At 32.8% G+C, this 21,773-nt stretch overlaps 1 protein-coding gene and 1 pseudogene across 1 annotated transcript; one reads left to right on the top strand and one right to left on the bottom strand.

Moving 5' to 3' along the window:
• Nucleotides 1-17,011: 17,011 nt before the first annotated feature.
• Nucleotides 17,012-18,599, bottom strand: LOC136783724 (uncharacterized; annotated as a pseudogene).
• Nucleotides 18,600-20,168: 1,569 nt separating this feature from the next.
• Nucleotides 20,169-21,758, top strand: LOC136783723 (uncharacterized). Its single transcript, XM_066743981.1, has 4 exons — nt 20,169-20,204; nt 20,257-20,465; nt 20,509-21,515; nt 21,583-21,758. Exons 1-4 carry the CDS (start codon nt 20,169-20,171, stop codon nt 21,756-21,758), a joined length of 1,428 nt encoding a protein of 475 aa, XP_066600078.1.
• The last annotated feature ends 15 nt before the right edge of the window (nt 21,759-21,773 follow it).

Raw genomic sequence — 21,773 nt, 5'->3', positions numbered from 1 at the left:
GATTGTTTGCCCTACGTGTGTTGCAGATTGCATTTATGAAACCTGTTATGCAAAAGGAATACAAGATACATGCAATTCACGCAATGGTGCAGGTTTTTATCAAGAGCTATATTTATAGATGCATGATTTAAAAATTGTAATCTTAATATAACTTCTTCTGTGTATATGAAATTTGCAATTTGATACGATTGGTTCTTTAGTATAATTAGTATAAAATTAACGCTAAGGCTTGAATATATTTGACCAACATTTATGTTTCTAGAATATTAATAACGCAACGTTGAGTTTTCTTTTTACAGGATATAACTTATAAATATCTTTTATATTCTATCTTTCTTTGTACTTTGATTTAATTCTAAATAATGAAGGTAATTGAAAAACATTTATAGTGATCATGTACTGTATACCTTCCTTTTCTTTATAAATTCTTTATTAGTTTATATAAATTGTGATTAAAAATATACAGCTATATTTTGATAAAACGCGGATAACTCTTCCATATAATATTCAATACAATAAGTTTTTCAAAAATTGAAACCTGATATTTCAAGTTTTATAAATTAAACATTCGTGAATTATCTATTGGGTTATTTAACTAAAGTAGAGGATTCTTGCAAGAATGATAACATAGTTTTCGTTCTTTTTCATCTAAAAAAACAGATATCTCTCTCTCTCTCTCTGCTTTAGAAAAAGAATGGTAAAATTTTTTAAATTTACGGATAATTTTTAATTCAAAAAGAGTCCCATAAGATTTTCTTCGCATTGTTTCACCGTTTTAATAAAGAGATGGGACTCTTTTTGAATTAAAAATTATCCGTAAATTTAAAAAATTTTACCATTCTTTTTCTAAAGCAGAGAGAGAGAGAGATATCTGTTTTTTTAGATGAAAAAGAACGAAAACTATGTTATCATTCTTGCAATAATCCTCTACTTTAGTTTGAATAACCCAATAGATAATTCACGAATGTTTAATTTATAAAACTTGAAATATCAGGTTTCAATTTTTGAAAAACTTATTGTACTGAATATTATATGGAAGAGTTATCTGCGCTTTATCAAAATATAGCTGTATATTTTTAGTCACAATTTATATAAACTAATAAAGAATTTATAAAGAAAAGGAAGGTATACAGTACATGATCAATATAAATGTTTTTCAATTACCTTCTTTATTTAGAATTAAATCAAAGTACAAAGAAAGATAGAATATAAAAGATATTTATAAGTTATATCCTGTAAAAAGAAAACTCAACATTGCGTTATTAGTATTCTAGAAACATAAATGTTGGTCAAATATATTCAAGCCTTAGCGTTAATTTTATACTACCCCGGTAGCAAAATTGGTCCAAATGACGTCATTATGACCGGAAAGCCAGTCATATTTACGTCATTTGGGCCAATTTTGCTACCGGGGTAATTATACTAAAGAACCAATCGTATCAAATTGCAAATTTCATATACACAGATGAAGTTATATTAAGATTACAATTTTTAAATCATGCATCTATAAATATAGCTCTTGATAAAAACCTGCACCATTGCGTGAATTGCATGTATCTTGTATTCCTTTTGCATAACAGGTTTCATAAATGCAATCTGCAACACACGTAGGGCAAACAATCAAATTCTTTAAGTTAAATAAATATTAAACATGCACAAAGCGAAACCATTACTGTTTAATAAGACAAGAGACCTCATCTGATATGGATAGATTGTAGAGTTTTTGATGAGAGAAACCAGTCTTCCTTCCAACGAAATGGTGAGTTTTGCGTACAATTTCCTCACAACTGATTCATTTATTAATTTTATATAAATGGACCACTCCAAAAGCCATCCATCGGTTACTCTATCTTGGTAGAGATTAACACTTTTGCATTCCTCTGCATATCAGGTTTTATAAAAACAATCTGTAACACACATAGAACAAATAATCAACTTCTTTAGATTAAATAAGTGTTACCTTAATATTTAAAATGAAATACTTATCTGATTTATAATTTGACATTTGACATAACCCTTTCCACAATACATTTTGACACTTGGTAAACAGAAATATTATTCAAATCATTAACAGCACACATGAATTGCCTCTTTCCCATGGAGATCTTTCAATTTTATTGTATGCTTGCGCAAATTGCGTCCCACATTACTCATATTTATAGAAGAGGCAGAAAATATATTTATTTTTAAAAATTGTATAGGACATAGGGCCGGGTAGCCGATTTTATTTTGCCACCTGTATTACACACATATTTACACGCATACCATCAAAACTTTTTAGTATAGTTTCAACCACACTATATCATATCGCACTGTTGCCAACTGCGCAACATAAAAATTCCAAACCCGTTAGGTAAACTGTCGCCGACCCGCAGGGTCCTAAAATAATCCTTGCCGGTAGGCGGCGCTGATGTTTGTTAGAAGTCGAAATTTCCATAAAACCACTAACGCCATCTGTCGGACGCGAATGGGAAGCACTTTGTTAGGCACACACAACATTACTGTGGTGCGAATGCGTGTGCAACCTCCTTCGGTTACCATCGCTCAGCTTCGGACATCTTCGCTATACATCGAGTTCGAGAGAGAACGACATACACTGCCGGTCAAAAGTTTAAGACCACTTGAGAAATTTGGCTGCAAAACAGTTGCTTCTTTAAACGCGCATAGCTTGATAATGAAGAAAGATAAAAGAAAATTCGAAACACCATTGGAAAGGTGATGAAATTCTGCATACGATGGAATTAGATTCATTTCCTACAAGCTGATAATTACAGAATTGCAATTAAATAAAAATGCTGCTAAATTAAAAAATTTTAATTTTTCGTTATGTCAATTCAACCTGCTGCAGCACTTGTAATAATTATGGTAACTATGCGAAACTTTGGTGAGATAAAGCTCAAAGTTTTAGCTTTAATTTGAGCCATCAAACGTAACGATATTCATCGTATTTCCTTATTTTCATAACGTTTTTCTGAGTAATGTCGAAAAAAATTTTAGACCGAAAAACAACTGCCCAAGCATTTAAGACAATTTCAGATCGAATAATTCGTCGGTATATATTAACGACTTATTCTGCTTATTCCATATTGCACTTTTATTCAAATAACACAAAGCACTATTCAATTTTAAATTAAATCAAAAAATGTAGAGTAATAATTAACCAAATCTATTTTATTAATTCGAAGCTTTACAATTATCATATTTCTTTTAATTGAATAAAAGTGCAATATGGAATAAGTAGAATAAGTCGTTAATATACCGACGGATTCTTCGATCTGAAATTGTCTTAAATGCTTGGGCAGTTGTTTTTCGGTCTAATATTTTTCTCGACATTACTCAGAAAAACGTTATGAAAATAAGGAAATACGATGAATATCGTTACGTTTGATGGCTCCAATTAAAGCTAAAACTTTGAGCTTTATCTCACCAAAGTTTCACATAGTTACCATAATTATTACAAGTGCTGCAGCAGGTTGAATTGACATAACGAAAAATTAAAATTTTTTAATTTAGCAGCATTTTTATTTAATTGCAATTCTGTAATTATCAGCTTCTAGGAAATGAATCTAATTCCATCGTATGCAGAATTTCATCACCTTTCCAATGGTGTTTCGAATTTTCTTTTATCTTTCTTCATTATCAAGCTATGCGCGTTTAAAGAAGCAACTGTTTTGCAGCCAAATTTCTCAAGTGGTCTTAAACTTTTGACCGGCAGTGTAGTTTTATCGGATCTCTCTCTCCCTCTCGATCTAACTTTCGTTTAGCCGAAGAGCCGAGTAATATTCCTTTTCGTCCTACTTCAATCCTCCTCCATCTTTCAAACCTCAGATTCGAGTTCGATTCCATCCAATAAATTTTTTTTTTTTTTATTGCGGAATGTTTTTTTATTGCCATGAACATATTAGATTAAAAAATATGTAAAAATGGGGTTTTAATATTCCATAGTTACGCTCAAAATATTCTTATAAAAATTTAATTTTTATTTGTTATCAATTCAAATAAGTTATTAATGATTACTATAAATATTCTAAAATTATAAAAATTGAAAAAAAAAGAGTCGAAGAGGCCTCGAACCTGTAGTGGGATTCTGTAACTCTTAGCGACAACTTTCAGTATCGTTAAGTCCAGTTACCGACAGAAATCGCTAAGTGCGATTCTGTAACTCAGAGTCAGCGATGATTGTCGCTTGTAACGTCGGTACTGTCGGTAACCTACCGAATCCTACCGAATAAACGTACCTTTCCCTTTTAAGAAAACTCTCAGTTCAATCTTTGTTAAGCGACGGAGTTACGAACAATTGAAGTTAATATAAATTGTACTAAACCGAATCATTTAGCTGAGAATTGATATTTCACTGAGTTTTTTATTGAAAGGAAAACTAATAATATCGTTATAACTTAACAACGACCGAGATAGATGTCGCTAGAGGTTCAACGGTACTAATATAAAATTTATCCGACGAATAACTTTAATAAACCTTTGCTTTTCCTTGTACGCATTCCACCAAAAACTCACAATGCTCGTAATAAATAATATATACCACATCAACTATTATATTGTGAGTGTTTTTGGCCTCAAGTGGGTCAAATCCCTTAACGACAGCTGTCGGTATCGCTAACTACCGACAGTTATCGCTTGCGCTAACGAATGAGCGATTCTGGAACTTTAGCTTTACGACAATAGTCGGTGCAACTCAAATTTGTACGATAACGATAAAATTCGTAAAGGTTCTAGGGAAGTTGGTAATATTGGTGTATTTAATACCAACCGAAATAGGAATTTTTGTGTTACTTGACTATATCAATTTTGACTATAGCAATTCTTACTATAGCAAAATTATCATATTTTATTTAAAAGAAGTATTAAAACGTAAGTATATTTTAATTAAAATAAGTATTAAAAATTAATGTTTTAACATTTTTTTGAGTTAGACAATGTACAGTTAGTGCCTGTGTGCTATAGTTAAATATTTTAGAGAAAACCTCTGCATATATATATATAGTTATTTTTAAATATAAAAATTGGAAAAATATTAAATTTTATTTCCTACGATTTTTACTGTAAGCCTTAATTTATAAAGAAAATTTATTGTAAGTACTTTTTTGTGATTTCTAAATATTAATTTAAGAAATATTTGTGACATTTATTATATTTACTTCCTCGGTAAACTTCTACCGACGCCTATCACGGTCGTCGTTAAGTTAACGATAGAATTCGGTAGCGACCGCCATTTTTAACGACAATTATCGAAAACTTTGTGTTACAGAATCGCTCTTAGCGATATCTCTCGGTAACTCGATTCAATTACCGAAAGTTGTCGATAACTAGTTACTGAATCCATATAGATGGAAGGCAGCGTTGCCAAGTGTAGTATAATTATACTACCGTAGTATAATTTTCCTATAGCGTAGTATCCTTAGGATACTACGCTACAGTTTCTGTTCCCTGCGGGATCCTACGCTATAGTTTCTGTTCACTGCGGGATCCTACGCTACAGTTTCTGTCCTTGCGGGATACTACGTTTTGGCCATTAATCTTGAGTTTTGGCGAGGGGAAGTTAGAATCAGAGGGGCGAGGGGATTTCTAGGGAGTTTGTCCGTAGCTGTCAAATGGCGCGATTAACCCTCAATTTTATATCATCAACAAAAATAATATTTTCGGAAAACGATTGTGGAAAAGAAGGAAGGATTTTAATAAATAACAGAGAAGACAAAATATATCAGATGAGTATAAATTAATAAAAAAAATGAAAATTATTGTGAATTTTTAAGAAAATATACTTTGTGGTTATTTTTTTTTTGTTACAGTTTAAATCCGGTTATGATGACTTTCAATTAAGGAAAAAAGTAATTACAGACCAATAAATGAAAAAGTATTAATACATTAAGCATTTCTGTACGGCCCAGTCATTTAAATAATTGTGACTTAATGTTATAATAGTGAATGTGTAAGCGATTAGTGCATATACAACAAACTCTTATTGTAAATTTAATAATCTTGTATGACAATGTTTTAATTGCTATTATTTTAAATTAAAGCTAGTTTAATTAACATATTTTTATTTCATCCCTTTCTCAAAATTCTAAACACACATGGTAATTACCTATTCTTGTAGTAGTCATATATTCGTTAAATTACATACAAAATTACAACTGTTTTATATTTGTAAAGCATAGCTGTTTGTTGCAATGATTTTTATTATTCAATGTGAGAAAAATCGCATTTTGTTTAGGCAAATGTCTTATTTATCCGCCACATCCTTCCATATCTTATGCGACATTTATTTGGCTCCGTTGCACTATTTTCTTCCAGTCTATATCATATAACATTAATTTTCTAATCATTTATACATACACACAGATCTAATAATACTGCTGATCTGCAATTATTTTTGTAATTGTTGAAATGATTGTTAAACCATTATCTTGTTTAATTTGTAAAATGGACATTTGAATGATGCTATTAAAATTGGCAACTTTTCTGCGAGATATGTTCTGATAATATTTGTGAAGATAAAGTTCTTTAAAAGGTATATGTATACTGCTGAGTTCATCTTGTTTTCAGCTTTAAATAGTTTTCCAACTACACGCATGGATATCTATTTTGAATATAGAATACATATTTCATTACATTTATTATGATATTGTTAAGATTGATAGAAAGATATCAATTCTTTGAAAATGATATATTATATATCTAGTAACTGGATTAATTATGGTTTTAGAACAGATAAATTTCACAAACAAATAGGACTAACAAAATATGTATTATATATTGAGGAAGAATATCCAAATGTGAATTATTTGAAGCTAAAAGCAAGATAAATTCAGCAGTATCCTTAAATGTATTGGAGAACAACATCCTCTCAAATTTAAAGAGAAGATATCCTATGGAAGAGATGCCAAACATTATAAGTAAAATAATTCAAGTGTCCATTCTTCAACTTTAATAGAACAATGGTTTACCAATCATCTTGACATTTATAAGATTAATTAGTCAATAGAATAGCTATATTTGAGTGTATATAAAAATAGCAAAAAATTAATCGTATATTTTGAAAACTAAAAGAAAGAACTAACAAGGCAAATAAATGTTACATAAGGGCCATTCCACGTCAAAACAGACAGATTTCGGAGTACAACACCGATTTTTTTTTTAAAAATATGTGTTAATATATAAGAAAATACAAGACTTTTGGCGCTAGTTTGAGTCAAAAATCTTTTTTCGTTTCGGAGATACGAGCTGTCAAAGTTTGCAGTTTTACTGTTTTTGGTAAAAACACGTAATCTTTGAAAATTTATATCTCCTAAACGAATAAAGATAGAAGACTCTGGCTGGAACGAGTGTACTCAGAAAGAATCGTACTTTATTAGAAAAATATAAAAAAAGACAGTTTGTTTTAATTGGTTAAAACTATTAACAATTAAAATAAACATTTGAATTAACAAATGTGTTGTCATACTCTGACAATTATAAAAAAATGTCAGGAGTGTTCCTTGGAATGTCCTCTACAAAGAAAAAAATTAAAACGCGTATACTCTCTTGGTGTTCATAGTGAAAAAAAATATTTTATCACGACGCGCTCGGCCAGAAGCGTCGTTCGAGCGGCGTAAACCGGTGAAGCGCATGCGTAACTGAGCGCGACTAGTCTCTACATCTCGGAATCCATCAATCTATGAATAATGCGAGCTAATAACATGTTTTAATTGTTTGTTTATGTTTTTATAAATATTATAAATTAACAATATATTTATTATTATTCTGCTTTATAAGCAGTCGTTATTTATTTACAAAATAATTAGCAATAAGACATTTGAACATGGCATTGAATATACAAATTATATACTAATTTATATTTACATATTTTATTAAATTATGGCAGAAGAAAATATTAGGAATATTAAATTTCTGTACTGAAAATATTTAACAAACTTTAACATCTGTATAATTATCTGATTGAGGAAAAGCTTTAGTTTGTAATTGTGTCTTTGAATCTATCGTTAAAAATGCACGATAATTTCAAGTTCCTTTAACTATTTTCACTTTTCAAAAAATCTCGTACGAAGTGTTTTAATAAGCATTAAAATAATTTAAACGAGATTTTTTTGAAAAGTAAAAATAGTTAAAGGAACTAGAAATTATCGTGCATTTTTAACGATAGATTCAAAGACACAATTACAAACTAAAGCTTTTCCTCAATCAGATAATTATACAATTGTTAAAGTTTGTTAAATATTTTCAGTACAGAAATTTCATATTCATAATATTTTCTTCTGCCATAATTTAATAAAATATGTAAATATAAATTAGTATATAATTTGTATATTCAATGCCATGTTCAAATGTCTTATTGCTAATTATTTTGTAAATAAATAACGACTGCTTATAAAGCAGAATAATAATAAATATATTGTTAATTTATAATATTTATAAAAACATAAACAAACAATTAAAACATGTTATTAGCTCGCATTATTCATAGATTGATGGATTCCGACATGTAGAGACTAGTCGCGCTCAGTTACGCATGCGCTTCACCGTTTTACGCCGCTCGAACGACGCTTCTGGCCGAGCGCGTCGTGATAAAATTTTTTTTTCACTATGAACACCAAGAGAGTATACGCGTTTTAATTTTTTTCTTTATAGAGGACATTCCAAGGAACATTCCTGATATTTTTTTATAATTGTCAGAGCATGACAACACATTTGTTAATTCAAATGTTTACTTTAATTGTTAATAGTTTTAACCAATTAAAACAAACTGTCTTTTTTTATATTTTTCTAATAAAGTATGATTCTTTCTGAGTACACTCGTTCCAGCCAGAGTCTTCTATCTTTATTCGTTTAGGAGATATAAATTTTCAAAGATTACGTGTTTTTACCAAAAACAGTAAAACTGCAAACTTTGACAGCTCGTATCTCCGAAACGAAAAAAGATTTTTGACTCAAACTAGCGCCAAAAGTCTTGTATTTTCTTATATATTAACACATATTTAAAAAAAAAAATCGGTGTTGTACTCCGAAATCTGTCTGTTTTGACGTGGAATGGCCCCTCTATCTCCGCCTAGCAGAATAGAGTATACAGTGAAGGATCCTAAAATGCGGTTCCTAAACGCATCAAGGGACGCCATTTCTGCCGGTCATTGTACACTCTGGGAAATCGAATCGTTCCAAAATGTAAACACAATTTAAAGGAGCATTAGTTAGCTGGTGGACAAGACTTTTCTACATTGTGCAGCCTACCAGGCCTAGACCGAGTCCCAAGCAATAAACAGATGGCAATAAACCGACCGAAAATGACTAATCCTTATATACCTGTACTCGAATGATCAATCAAACATTCTAATTTTAATATTATTAATTAAACATTGTTAAAGCTATTATCAATACATTGCTTTTATCTTTAAGATGAGAGTGAGCCGAAACACGAGGCTAATCGGACGATTATTTCTGTATTATGTGTATCCTGTAGTTCATATTTTATTAAATTCTAATGAAACTATATTTTATTTTGTATATCTGTAATTTGATAAATTTAAATATATACATAAAACAATATAGCAGAAAGGATCGATTAACAGTTATCAGAGTTAATACGATGTCCAAGAAAATAGGAATTTTTGCAACCTTTAAGAAATGGCGAAAAATAAATTATGTTTAAAAATATTATTAAAAGATGAATAAATATTTATTTCATTTAAATATATATGTAATTAAAGATATGTGTAAATACTTTAAATTCCTATCTAAATTATTCAAAAGAAAAGTTTTATTAAAATTAAATAATTTGAGAACTGCAAGATAAATTTAATACAGAAATAATCGTCCGATTAGCCTCGTGTTAGGGCTCATTCTCATCTTAAAAATAAAAGCAATGTATTGATAACAGTTTTAAAAATGTTTAATTAATAATATTAAAATTAGAATGTTTGATTGATCATTCGAGTACAGGTATATAAAGGTTAGTCATTTTCGGTCGGTTTATTGCCCTCTGTTTATTGCTTGGGACTCGGTGCTAGGCCTGGTAGGGTGCACAATGTGGAAAAGTCTTGTCCACCAGCTAACTAATGCACCTTTAAATTGTGTTTGCATTTTGGAATGATTCGATTTCCCAGAGTGTACGATGTAACGTCCAAGCCGATTATTCTGACTTCTCAGGCTTTCTGATAACTTTAATTTTCTTTTATTATGTCTTTTAAATAGATTTGTTACTCTAGAGTAAATGTAATATTAATTCGAATCTCTTACATCATAACGCTCAGACCGATCGTTAGCATCCCTTGAAGTTGTTTCTTGAACATTTCGATACATTCATTATTTTTCCTTGCGTTTAAGAGTAAATGTCTTATTTATATTTAAAAATGCTCTCATATTTCCAATACACGCGCGGACCCAGCTCCTGTTTCTCCCCCCTTCTTTGAAAGCAATTAATTAACTCGATTGGTAGTCGATCTTTCTTTTGCTATCATTCTTTTTGGAAAGTCAATTTTGCCTTTTTAGTCATTTAAAATGCTGGCGCTTTTCTCTTTATTCCCGTTAGTCGGGAATAAAAGATTGCAGGCAGCACATTAAATCCAAAGGTTCCTCAATGTCCAAAATCTTCCTCATCTTAGAATTCTCCATATTTTTCCCCCTCTTTGAATTAATTTATTTAACAAATACTAATTTTCTTTCTATTCCTCTTTCTCTCTCTCTTTCTCTCTCTTTGTTTGCTTTCTCGGAAACCCACCGTTAGTCACATTACTCGCGATAAGGTTTCTTCTCAGACGCTAGTCAGCGGATCTCACGCTTACTACCTTATGCCATTCTATTCCATCTTAAATACATCCTGTGTCAGAGTTTTAACCATCAAATCCGTTCTGTCACCAGCATGGCCCAAGGGAACTTTTCGTTTGCTAGCGGTTATTATACAAATATGTTAGGACCTATTCAGCCCAAAGGAACTGTGCCTATTGCGAGGCCGCCCTTCCAGACAACAAACGAAGCATCCTAGCGACAATACGCCAGCACCGTCTTAGAGCTGCAAAAGATATTAACCACATCTTTTGTGACATCTGTCACAGATCGCTATTATTTATCGCCCCACTTAACACGTGCCTTTGCTGCAAACATGCTTTTCATTTGCATAGGGAAACCCTTCAGCGTAAGGAAAATAATCGAAACTTTGTAAATTCCATTATCTACGAAGATAGATATTGGCATTTCGATTTTCCTAACCCCAATAAACCATGGGGTACATAATTGCGACAAAATATTAAGCGTTTTTCCTCCGTAACCATTCGGGCATTTTTCTTCACGCTTAACTATTTTAATTGCTTCTCTTCTCCGTAACCATTCGGACCACCGTCTATATAAGTCCAACCATAGGAATAAGAAACATTAGGTTATTAGATATCCGGTCCCATGAGCAACGGGATATCGAATGACAAGTAGCCACGTGCATAATATTTTTTATATAAACTTGCCCTTGGAAGCGGTCAACCGTTTAACAATTTAATTGTTGTGGGATCTTTAACCCTAAAACGGTGATCGTTTTCCTCTCGCAATTTTTCCTCCTTTTCCTTTTTTTTTATTATTATTTTTCTCTCGCGCCTAGATTAGGACACATTTTGCTCATGCGACGGCTAATGCCGTATTAATCATTAAATTTTTTTAATATTTTTTTTATATAATTGTGTTTTAGTCATAAGTAAACGATTGTATGCAAAAAGGTGCAAGCTCAGCACCCTTTGTCTCGTTCTTTAGCGTACCCAAGCATAGGCAGTAGCGCTTTCTGATTGGTTGAAGGCGACGCGACGTTTCCCACCCCCCCCCCCCCCAGCTTATTATTTAAGAGCGGAGCGAATGGACGCCGCACTCACTCTCTTTTTTTCAAGTTAGACTCATTCGCCTTTTTCAAAAACACTTTCTCTCTTCTCGCACGTCTTGATTAAGTCAATTCCAATTCGTTAAATAAATTCTAGAAATTGTGTAAAGTTTGAACCTAGAAAGTGAGACAAAGTTCGCGTTCATAATATTGTCAAAAATTCGAGAACATTAGTTGTTTTTTTATATAGGCGAGTGAAACATTTATTTAAATTAAAATTCATTTCTCTTTGTAATCAATTCAGTGCAGATATTCTTTTCACCGTACACTCACAGGGAGCTTTCCATCAACAAAGTTACTAGGCACAAATAGACACAAAGTAATTAAAAGTGCTTTCCATTAAAAGGTGTTCCAGGCTAAAATCAACACAAATAGACACAGCCGGAAAGCTGAGTTGACAGATAATTTTCTGTGCTAAAAGAAAAAATATGGGTATTTTAGGCATGAATATTGGTAGTGAAGAAATATTGTCGATTTTAGTTCATATATAATATTTCCGGACTTCGGGAGTGAAGGAAACCACGAAAAGCGGCAAACCATTTTTTAAAAATTAAGATATATTATGGACGGTAAATTTTTTATTCTATTCTTTTAAAAGCAATATATAATTAACTAATAATTTTCCTAATTTAGACTTCAGTGACATAGAATTGCTGGAGGATAGATATGTTGAAGGAGATTTGTAATATATAAATTTTGTAATTACTTCAAATCAGAATTATAATTTCTATAATTGCAGATGCATGGGTCATAACTATTTATAATAAATATAAATTTTTCAGATGTTCATAAGTATATTTCTGTCATCAAGTTATTAATATTCTTTATTCATAGGTTTACATGAAACTATATTGGATGAGGTAAAAATGTTGCAATCTAGATCCAAAGAAAAAGAAAGTACGTTAACTATAAATTTTTATTATATATAATTTTATAGATTAATAAAAACTGCAAATATTATTTAGATATATTATATTTAATGTATTTGTTTTGTAAAAACAGGTGCTAATTGGACTGACAAAGCTATGTTAGCTTTACTAGCAGTTTATGAGGCTAAAACTGAGTTAGGTACAAGGAAACGTAAAGCTGTATGGAAAAATATAGCAAACGAATTGAAAGAACTAGGTTATAATGTGAATAAAATAATAATAGGCTAGTATTAAAAAATAATATAATATCAAATATTAGGTATTTTAGTTTTCAGAGGATCAAGTACGTTGGAAAATAAGTTGTTTATTATAATCTTATAAGAAAGTTGTAGACAATAATAACAAAACTGGAAGGGGACGAAAAGATTTTAAATGGTTTGATCAACTGGATAGCTTATTTGGTCACAGGGAAAATATTAATTGTAGTCATACGATAAATACATTTCCATCCATCCAAACAAATAAAATGCCTTCAACAATTGCAAGTAGTAATAATAATGATACTCGTACATTAAGAGAGTTACAATTTAATCTTGATAGTCCAGGCACAAGCCATGAGAATATGAGTACAATTGTACAAAATCATCCAAATGACTATAAGGAAACAGAAAATCATTTCGTAAATGAAAGTATATCCAATAGGGATCTGGCAATCTCCCAAAAAAGAACTCGACCAGCTCATGGTACTGGATCTTCAGTTGCAAAAAAAAAATTATACTAGAAGAGCAATGGAGAAAATATCTTGAGACCAAAGAAGAAAGAGATAAGGAGAAACAAGAAACAGAAAAATTATTTGTAGAGCAAAAGAAAGAAATAATTACTTTAAAAAAGCAGGTTATAGTATTAAATGAAAGAAAGTTAGACTGGAAAGAAAGGTTAGAACGAAGAAAATTTGAGGCAAAGATGGAAAGACACAAAGAAAGATTGGCCGTAGAAAAAGAAAAATGTAACTTGTTACGGGATGTTTTGATGAGCTCTCAATATAATAAAACTTCAATATAAATCTACACTAAAAAGCATGATTCATTTGGTCCAGTTTATTATTGGATTAATTTAGTCTTTTTAAGATAGAATGACTGTTATTATCATATGCCATGTTGTGTTTAGTTTTATTATTAATTTACACTTTATTTGAATACTATTGTTTGAAATTGAAACATAAAGTAGTAATTATAAATAGCTACATATATTTTATAAATCAAAGTGAAAGATTCTATAGAAAATGAAACATCTAATTTTTTTTATAAAGATTGTAAGGTTATTCCCGTCAGTGTGAGGGGCCACTCACACTACGGGTTTTCCTATTACCTTCGCCCGTCCTTTTCTATCGGTATCAGGGCGCCAGTTGGTCAGTTGGGTGGCCAACAACCCTACGTTATCAATTGGGTCCTTCGACCCCATTCTCTATGCATCTTATACAGCCCTGCGGCCATGTACAATGACCGCCATTAATGGCCTGCAAGATTTTTTTGATGCGTTTAGGAACCATACCTTCCCATGGATTTTTCCCCGCCTGGACCAGTTTCTACATTGAGTGACTGGAAAGAGTGGAGGGGGGCATATGACGTATATTTATATATAACTGATGTTGTTGACCAATTTGTATATGTAATACGAATACTAAGCTTTACGTTTGGTTTTCATAGTTTTTGGCCGATTCTTTTGATTGATGAAATACTATTATTGAAGGCAGAAGACGTTCTTCTTTCGTCTAACGATATTTTTTAACTTTACGCTGCATATTGCTAAATGGTAATCATTTAAATAAAATTCGAGGAGAAGGCAGATATTTTCAGATTAGTGGCAGCTAGAAATTTAACGCAAGCATTAAACCTGGAAGGATATCAAGAACAGTAAAAAATTATTCCTGAGTATGTTTAAATATATATTAGCTTTTTAAAATGACTCCATTCGCGAGCCTTAATTATTTTATAAATACTGTTACTTGTACAAATAAAAGGAATATATTATGTGCCTTCGCGTATAAAGTGTATACACCCATTATGATTTATCTTATATAATTCACAGTATAATATATAAACGTAATCTAAATAAAGAAAAGTATTTTGAAAGATTAATTCATTATCCTGTACTCTATATTCTATATATAAGATTTTCTTCCATCTTCATTTAAAATGCAGGACAGTTATTCAAACCAAATACTGACATTCAAATCTATTAATATTTACTGGACCTAAAACAGCAAAGAAAATAAGTTTAGATAAAACAAGTTTGAAAAATTACTACCATTAATTGCTATATTGATACATTTAAATCATATTTAAATAATACCTAAATAAAAAATCTGTTTTTAATATTTCCTATTTCGTTTCTGCATGGAGATTCCAAATTCGAAGCAGCAGAATTGACACATAGCCTGGCCTCATTTTTATTCATCAATTGGATGTAGCTCATCAGCTTTGTTAGAAAATTTGACCTTCGAAATATAAGAGAAACCACAAAGGATCATGTTTAAATACATTTTATATATGATTATCAATAATATTACTTATCTAAGAAAACAGGTTGGCTTATTATAGATGTAGAGAGCATGCTGCGTACACTATCTGCTTCGGTGTTCCATTCCTTAGCGTTGTTTAATTCCTCTGGTTGAAATCAGCATAACGTATACACTTTACTTTTGGTAGGACCTTCCGTAGAACCTTTACATCTAAGAAAAAGAGACATTATAATTAGCACTAATTTTATCATTTAATTATATATGATAATAGATATGCAAGGAGTTGCGTTTTATTTAAAATATTATAATAATATTTTTTATTATGTATTTCTTATATAAATTCATGAATCTATTTGTTTGATACATTTTTATATATTAAGTTAATTTTGACAAGAATTATATTACATTTTTCTTTAATACGTAATGTAAGTTTTTAGAAATATACAAAATTTATTATACCTGTTTTCTTCGATAATCCAGAAAAGTCATTAAAAATTTTATAACTTCACTATAACTGATTAATATTTTCCAACAAATTAAAACTCTTTAACAATTTATACTAACACTCGTGTTTGATTAGAAATCCGCGCTGTCAGACTGACATTTCTGCACTTTTCACTACTCTTACAAGTCTCACAGATAGGTCCAGTGGTATAGACTCACCAAAAAATCACCCAGTGGCGTATAATTATTTTAGACAAAGACGCAGATAGAAATCCGTGAGTTAGAGAGAGAAGAGCAATGGCAACGTCCGAGATAGGAAAATAAAAAACGAATGCCTGGAGAAACCACGTTGAACGCGGTATAAGGCTCTCTCTTTCTCTTTAAGGCATTTAAAAAAGGATAGCCTATCATACACACCTATACTCTTTCCAGTCACTCAATGTAGAAGCTGCTATAGGCGGGGAAAAATCCATGGGGCGATAAGGTTCCTAAACGCATCAAAAAAATCTTGCAGGCCATTAGTGGCGGTCATTGTACATGGACGGTAGCGTTAGCCAGGGTCGCTCAGTATGCTAGGTCGTGGAGAGAGGGGAGGGTTCCTTACGGAAGTCCGAGCCTCGCAGACCTACCTGCTGAGGGGCATACATTCATCCCTCACCACCCACACACACAGGTGGTGGTGAGGAGTGCGGGAACATGCGGTATCATTTGCCAAGCATAGAGCCTGCCAGGAGCGGACCACCACGGAGGCAATGTTCGCGGGCCGTCCAGCCATAGCGCAAGCCTATGGGATTACGGAGGGCACCGGGACACATTCCAACGGGCTAACTACGCCCCTGCACAACCCATTATGCATTGGCCGGTATCCAGTCGTGACGTACGTGCAGGCTGGCCTATAGCACACGCCTCACGTACGCGAACCGACCCATGGCTGTCTGAGTGCCGCGTCACGCGCTCACCAGCACGCACGGACACATCAGCACAGTCCCATGGTCGCGTTCCGACTGACTGCTATGGCAGTCTGCGCACGACATTCGCGCAGCCTGCTTGACGCGCGTAACCAGCGTTCAAGCCAGACTCGATGTTCTATTTCCCCTCCTCGTGGGGACTTATAGACACTGTCATTCCTTTAGGACTCCCCGAGGCCGCTTCTCCTTATCTCAGGTTGCCTGGGTTGTTTGGCATGGCCCTGCCTTACTTCTCAGGACAACCTGGACATCGTTTACTGGAGCGCCGGTCTTTTCATCCGGGCCTCTGCCTGTCAACGGGGTCTATCCTTGACGTTAGCTATAATCCACTCATGAGCCTATCTCACGAGTCGGTAACGTAGGGGTTAATAATATCCACTGTTCGGTAGCTTTCATACTTTTTATTCGGTATCTTGCATACTTAACGGGGAATTTCGTTACAAGATAAAGTTTATTTATTCGTCAATTTATTTTCTAAATGATTATAAAATTAATACATTAAAGGAAAAGTTCACGAAATAAAGTCATACGTCTGTCAGATATATTAAATTGTTCGTCATTCGTATTTTCTGGTTCGGTTTCCATTTCTTCTTCAATTTCATAGTTCTCTAAGTCGTAATTTTCTCCCTCATTAATACAAATATTGTGCAATATAGTAGCGCAAGTTATAATTTGTACAATAAAGGGAATATTTCTTAATTCGCAAAAAAATTGTATGCGTCGAAATCTACCTTTTAAGATACCAAAAGCCTTTTCAACTGCCATACGAGTCGACGAATGTATATAATTAAATTCTCATTGTGCCGCACTCAGGTGCCCATTATCCTTAAATGGTGGAACTAGCCAGGGTAATGAAGGATATGCAGAATCACCTATTATGAATGTAGAGTTTGGAAATAGTTCTTCTTTACTTTCTTGAGCAAGTTGGTATAATAAAGATTTTCGTAAAACGCGTGCGTCATGTAATGACCCTGGCTCTCCACAATATACGTTAGTAAATTTCATATCGGAATCCACAACTCCTTGTAAAATGAGGGAGTAAAACTTTTTCCTGTTACAATAATCTTTTCCATTAATTGATGGCTTTTGTATGCGAATGTGGCAGCCATCTATGGCTCCAATACATTTATTTAAATGCTTTTTATTGTAAAAACCACTAATTACATTATTTCTTGTTACTTCATCTGGCCACTTAACAACATCATTTGATTTTGACAATAACCATGAAGCAATACGCCTTATTACACGGAATACAGATGAAATTGATACGTCAAACCTATCGGACATTGTACGTAGTGGCTCAGTATTCGACATGTACCATAAAAAGATTAAAACACTCCATTCTGCAGATATTACTTTTCGTCCATATATATGTTGTGGCAGTATTCTGCATTCTTCTAATTCATCTATAATTTATAATATATAAACTGTTATGTTTATAGTCATAAAAATTTATAGGTAAGTTAATTATAATTAAACAGATGAACAAATTTTATACATACGTATTAGAGTATAAGCTGTATGACGACTTAATCTTAGATGCTCTTTAAATTCGCTGCTGGTCCATTTGTTTACAACAAAAACAAATTCTTCAATACGATGACGTCGTCTCCCAGTAAATAAAATCCTCATTAAAGGAAATAAAATTTCATCATAATCATTTGTTTCTAAAGAGCACAGACTGCTGTCAGTATCAGTAGTACTGCTTTCATTGTTATTGCTGCTGGTACTGCTACTACTATCACTAATAGTGTCTTCCAATAAATTATGTAGGCTATAATATAAATAAAACATTCATATAAAAGGGCACGAATTATTATAATTGATAACAATTTCAACTTATAAATAGCTTAATAATTACATAACATTATTCAGAATAACGAGTATGTTAGGTGTGATATCATAGACTTACGTTTGTCTAAAAAAGTCATTTTCCTATTTACGTCTTCAAAAATAATATGTTATTTAGAATTCATAAAAATAAACTGCTTTAAGTGTTATGAAATCTTATAGAAGCAACAGCACTACTGTCAATTGCTACGGTAAAGTAAAAGTAAGTACCTAATAAATACGACTGATTCAGTCACTAATCAATACGATACAAGCTGCTGCGACAATCGGCGTTCCATCTACGTAGCACTCATGAAACACAAATTTTGACATTTGTGTCGATTTGAGACATGTAGATGGAAAGCTCCCACAATCATCCCTGGTTCCCTACGGCGACGACGACCGTAGTCCAAGCAGCGGTTAACAGGAGAGTCTCCCTTCTACCTTCTTCTTTCATATTTTTTATTGTTGTTCATCACCGGGTAATATTTGGATTATATTTAGTTCGAACCCTGAATTTCATCTTTTCTTCTCATTTTGTATGCCCAGTTTTTTTTTTCTTACCTACGACGCCTTATTTAAAAAAATTAATAACGCTACCTAAGGACTCAGCGACAATATAAAATTGTAGTTGAGCATCGAGTTTAAATTTAGTAATCGTACAACTCTGGACGTTACAGAATTGGTGGCAGCGGTGGGATACTCTCATTTTCCTGTTCTTTATTAATCATACTAATTATTTACTGTGTATATGTTAAATGTGTGTTCAATTATTGGTTTTTCCATCTCATTTTCCCAATATCTTCCCTAAAAGAATTTTTAGCATATTCTTGCCTTCCTCATAGACTGGTGACCTTCAGATTACATTTTTTATATAAATGTGAAATGGAAGTCAACCTTTAAGAAATCTGATTAACTACATTTGCTCTATTCCCTCAGATTCACGCGGCATAGTCATACCGTGTGTTATCTGATTCATAATTCAATCTAAGAATTAAAACTTTGGGATGTGCATTCCTTCCTTTCCTTTTCCTCTTGCTGATTATTTTACCCAGTTTAAATTCATATTTAACTAATTCATTTCACTTTTTCCCAATTATGTCATACTTTGATTGAAATTTATAATTAAATTGTCATAATTCAGACTTCATGTTGTCCGATTAATTTGTTGCTCCTCATTTCCCCTTAAAATTTTTTTCCTCCTTCCTGTTCCGTCGGGAACGTTCAACGAAATTTTTGAAGTTATTCAATTCGGTCAGGAGCAATAGAATCACAGAGGCCGAATTGTATGTAACCAAAGGAGTGCGGCGTATTAGATGTCATTGAGTATCTCTACATCAAGCAGACCGCCTCCAGGAGCGGTTGGGCCGTTCCAGGAACACTCAGCCAGGGCGCTCTCTCCATGGTCCGTTCTCAAGCCATAAGACTAGAAGCCTAACTGGGCCTGTGGCTAGTTTGTCTTATTAAAAATCATTGTCAAAGTCAGTGACGAATAATCCGAATTTGTAATAAAAGGACAAGTGTACAAGGTTGTTTAATAAAATAAATGTAAAGGGTGGTTTTATGCCTCTGGCTTTCCACCTGAGCTTAGCTCAAAAATCAGTGTTATAATTTTCCTATACATAAAAAAAATAATAGGTGATAATAGATAAACTTTCAATTATCATCATATGCTCAAGCGAGCATACATTTTTATGGTGCCTCCTGTGAGGTTGACTCACAAATCTAAACAAAAAACAAAGTTTAACAAACTGAAAGGCGAAGTGCAGTGAAACAACAATTAATAAAATCAAAGTGATCAAACACCAACAAGGTCAGTTTACAAAAAGTGATCGCAACAACCAATCCAACCATCGACAAGGAAAGACAGCAGAAAGGATCCAGAAGGTTCGGCAAGAACAGCATACGAAAGGTGGTCACAACAACCAGTTGAATCTTCTAAAACAGATAAGTCAGACAAGTTTAAGGTAGTAGTCATGGCCGATCAAATAGTCGCGTCGTATCAAAAAGCAAAAAGCTTATTAAAATACAGTTAACGCAGTTAAATAATTATGTGGATCATGGCCGTTTCAATAAAACAAATTTACAGTTGAGAATTGATAGAATCACTGAAAAATTCTACAAATTCGAATCTTATCACGATGAACTGGCGATGGTACAAGATGACGAAACATATATGAATGAGTTTACGGAGATTCAAAACGCATTTTATGAAATTGTTTCAAAAGTAAAAGAATTGATATCAGGACCGCATTCGGGACAAAGTAATCAGTCAGAAACATCTGATAATACAACGAGCAGAAATGTAAAAATGCCAAAGACCGATTTACAAAAGTTTGACGGGAATTACGAAAAATGGTTTTCGTTCAAAAATATTTTCAAATCAATGATCGATCAACGAAGCGACTTGAACGACACTGAAAAGTTAATTTATTTGCGTTCATGTTTAGTAGGTAAGGCAGCAAATAAAATCGGTATATATGACGATAGCCCCGAAAACTACAAAAAGGCATGGGATTTTTTACAAGAATCCTACGAATATAAACGGTTAATAGTTACTCGTCATCTGCGTGCGATTTGCGAAATAAAGAAACTCAAGCAAGAAACTCATGACGGTTTAATCGCTTTAAAGGACACGGTGCAACAGAACGTGAATGCTCTTGAATCACTAGGTGCGTCAATCGGGCCGGAAATGCTTGTATTTTTAGTAGAACAGAGACTGCCGGACGAAACGGCTAAAAAATGGGAATTGGAACTTTCAAACGATGAGCTTCCCTCATTCAAAAAATTATGCAGTTTTATATCGCAAACAGTGATTCGAGCGTCAAAGCGGGAAGTCCCGGAAATCGAAGTAGAAGAAGAAGAAAGGCAACAGCCACCAACTAAGCGGCAAAAAATAAAAGGCAAGAACGGTCATGCCTTTATGACAAACACTGTTAATAATTGTGTAGTGTGTAAAAAATCCCCGCATCAATTATTTCAATGCCAAGAATTTCTTGGAAAAACGATACCACAGCGTTTCGAAATTGTAAAACGGTCACACTTATGCTTTAATTGTTTGCGTAAACATGCGGGTCCGTGTAGAAAATCATTTTGCCCAAAATGTAATAAACGACATAATTCACTTCTATATTTCGAAAAAACTTAAACGACGAAGGATCCATCTGACAATAAACCTTCAAGCAATAACGCCTTATGACTACAATCAAATCACACCGTATTGTCATCTGTATTGCTATGTCCAGACCTACGACAATTAATGACTAGCGCGGTGG

Source organism: Prorops nasuta, unplaced genomic scaffold (genome assembly GCF_024137725.1).
Source record: "Prorops nasuta isolate Cenicafe-Biocafe unplaced genomic scaffold, Cenicafe_Pnas_1.2 PNAS00035, whole genome shotgun sequence".
Classification (NCBI taxonomy): Eukaryota; Metazoa; Arthropoda; class Insecta; order Hymenoptera; family Bethylidae; genus Prorops; species Prorops nasuta.
This window is presented reverse-complemented; position numbering and strand designations above follow the sequence as displayed.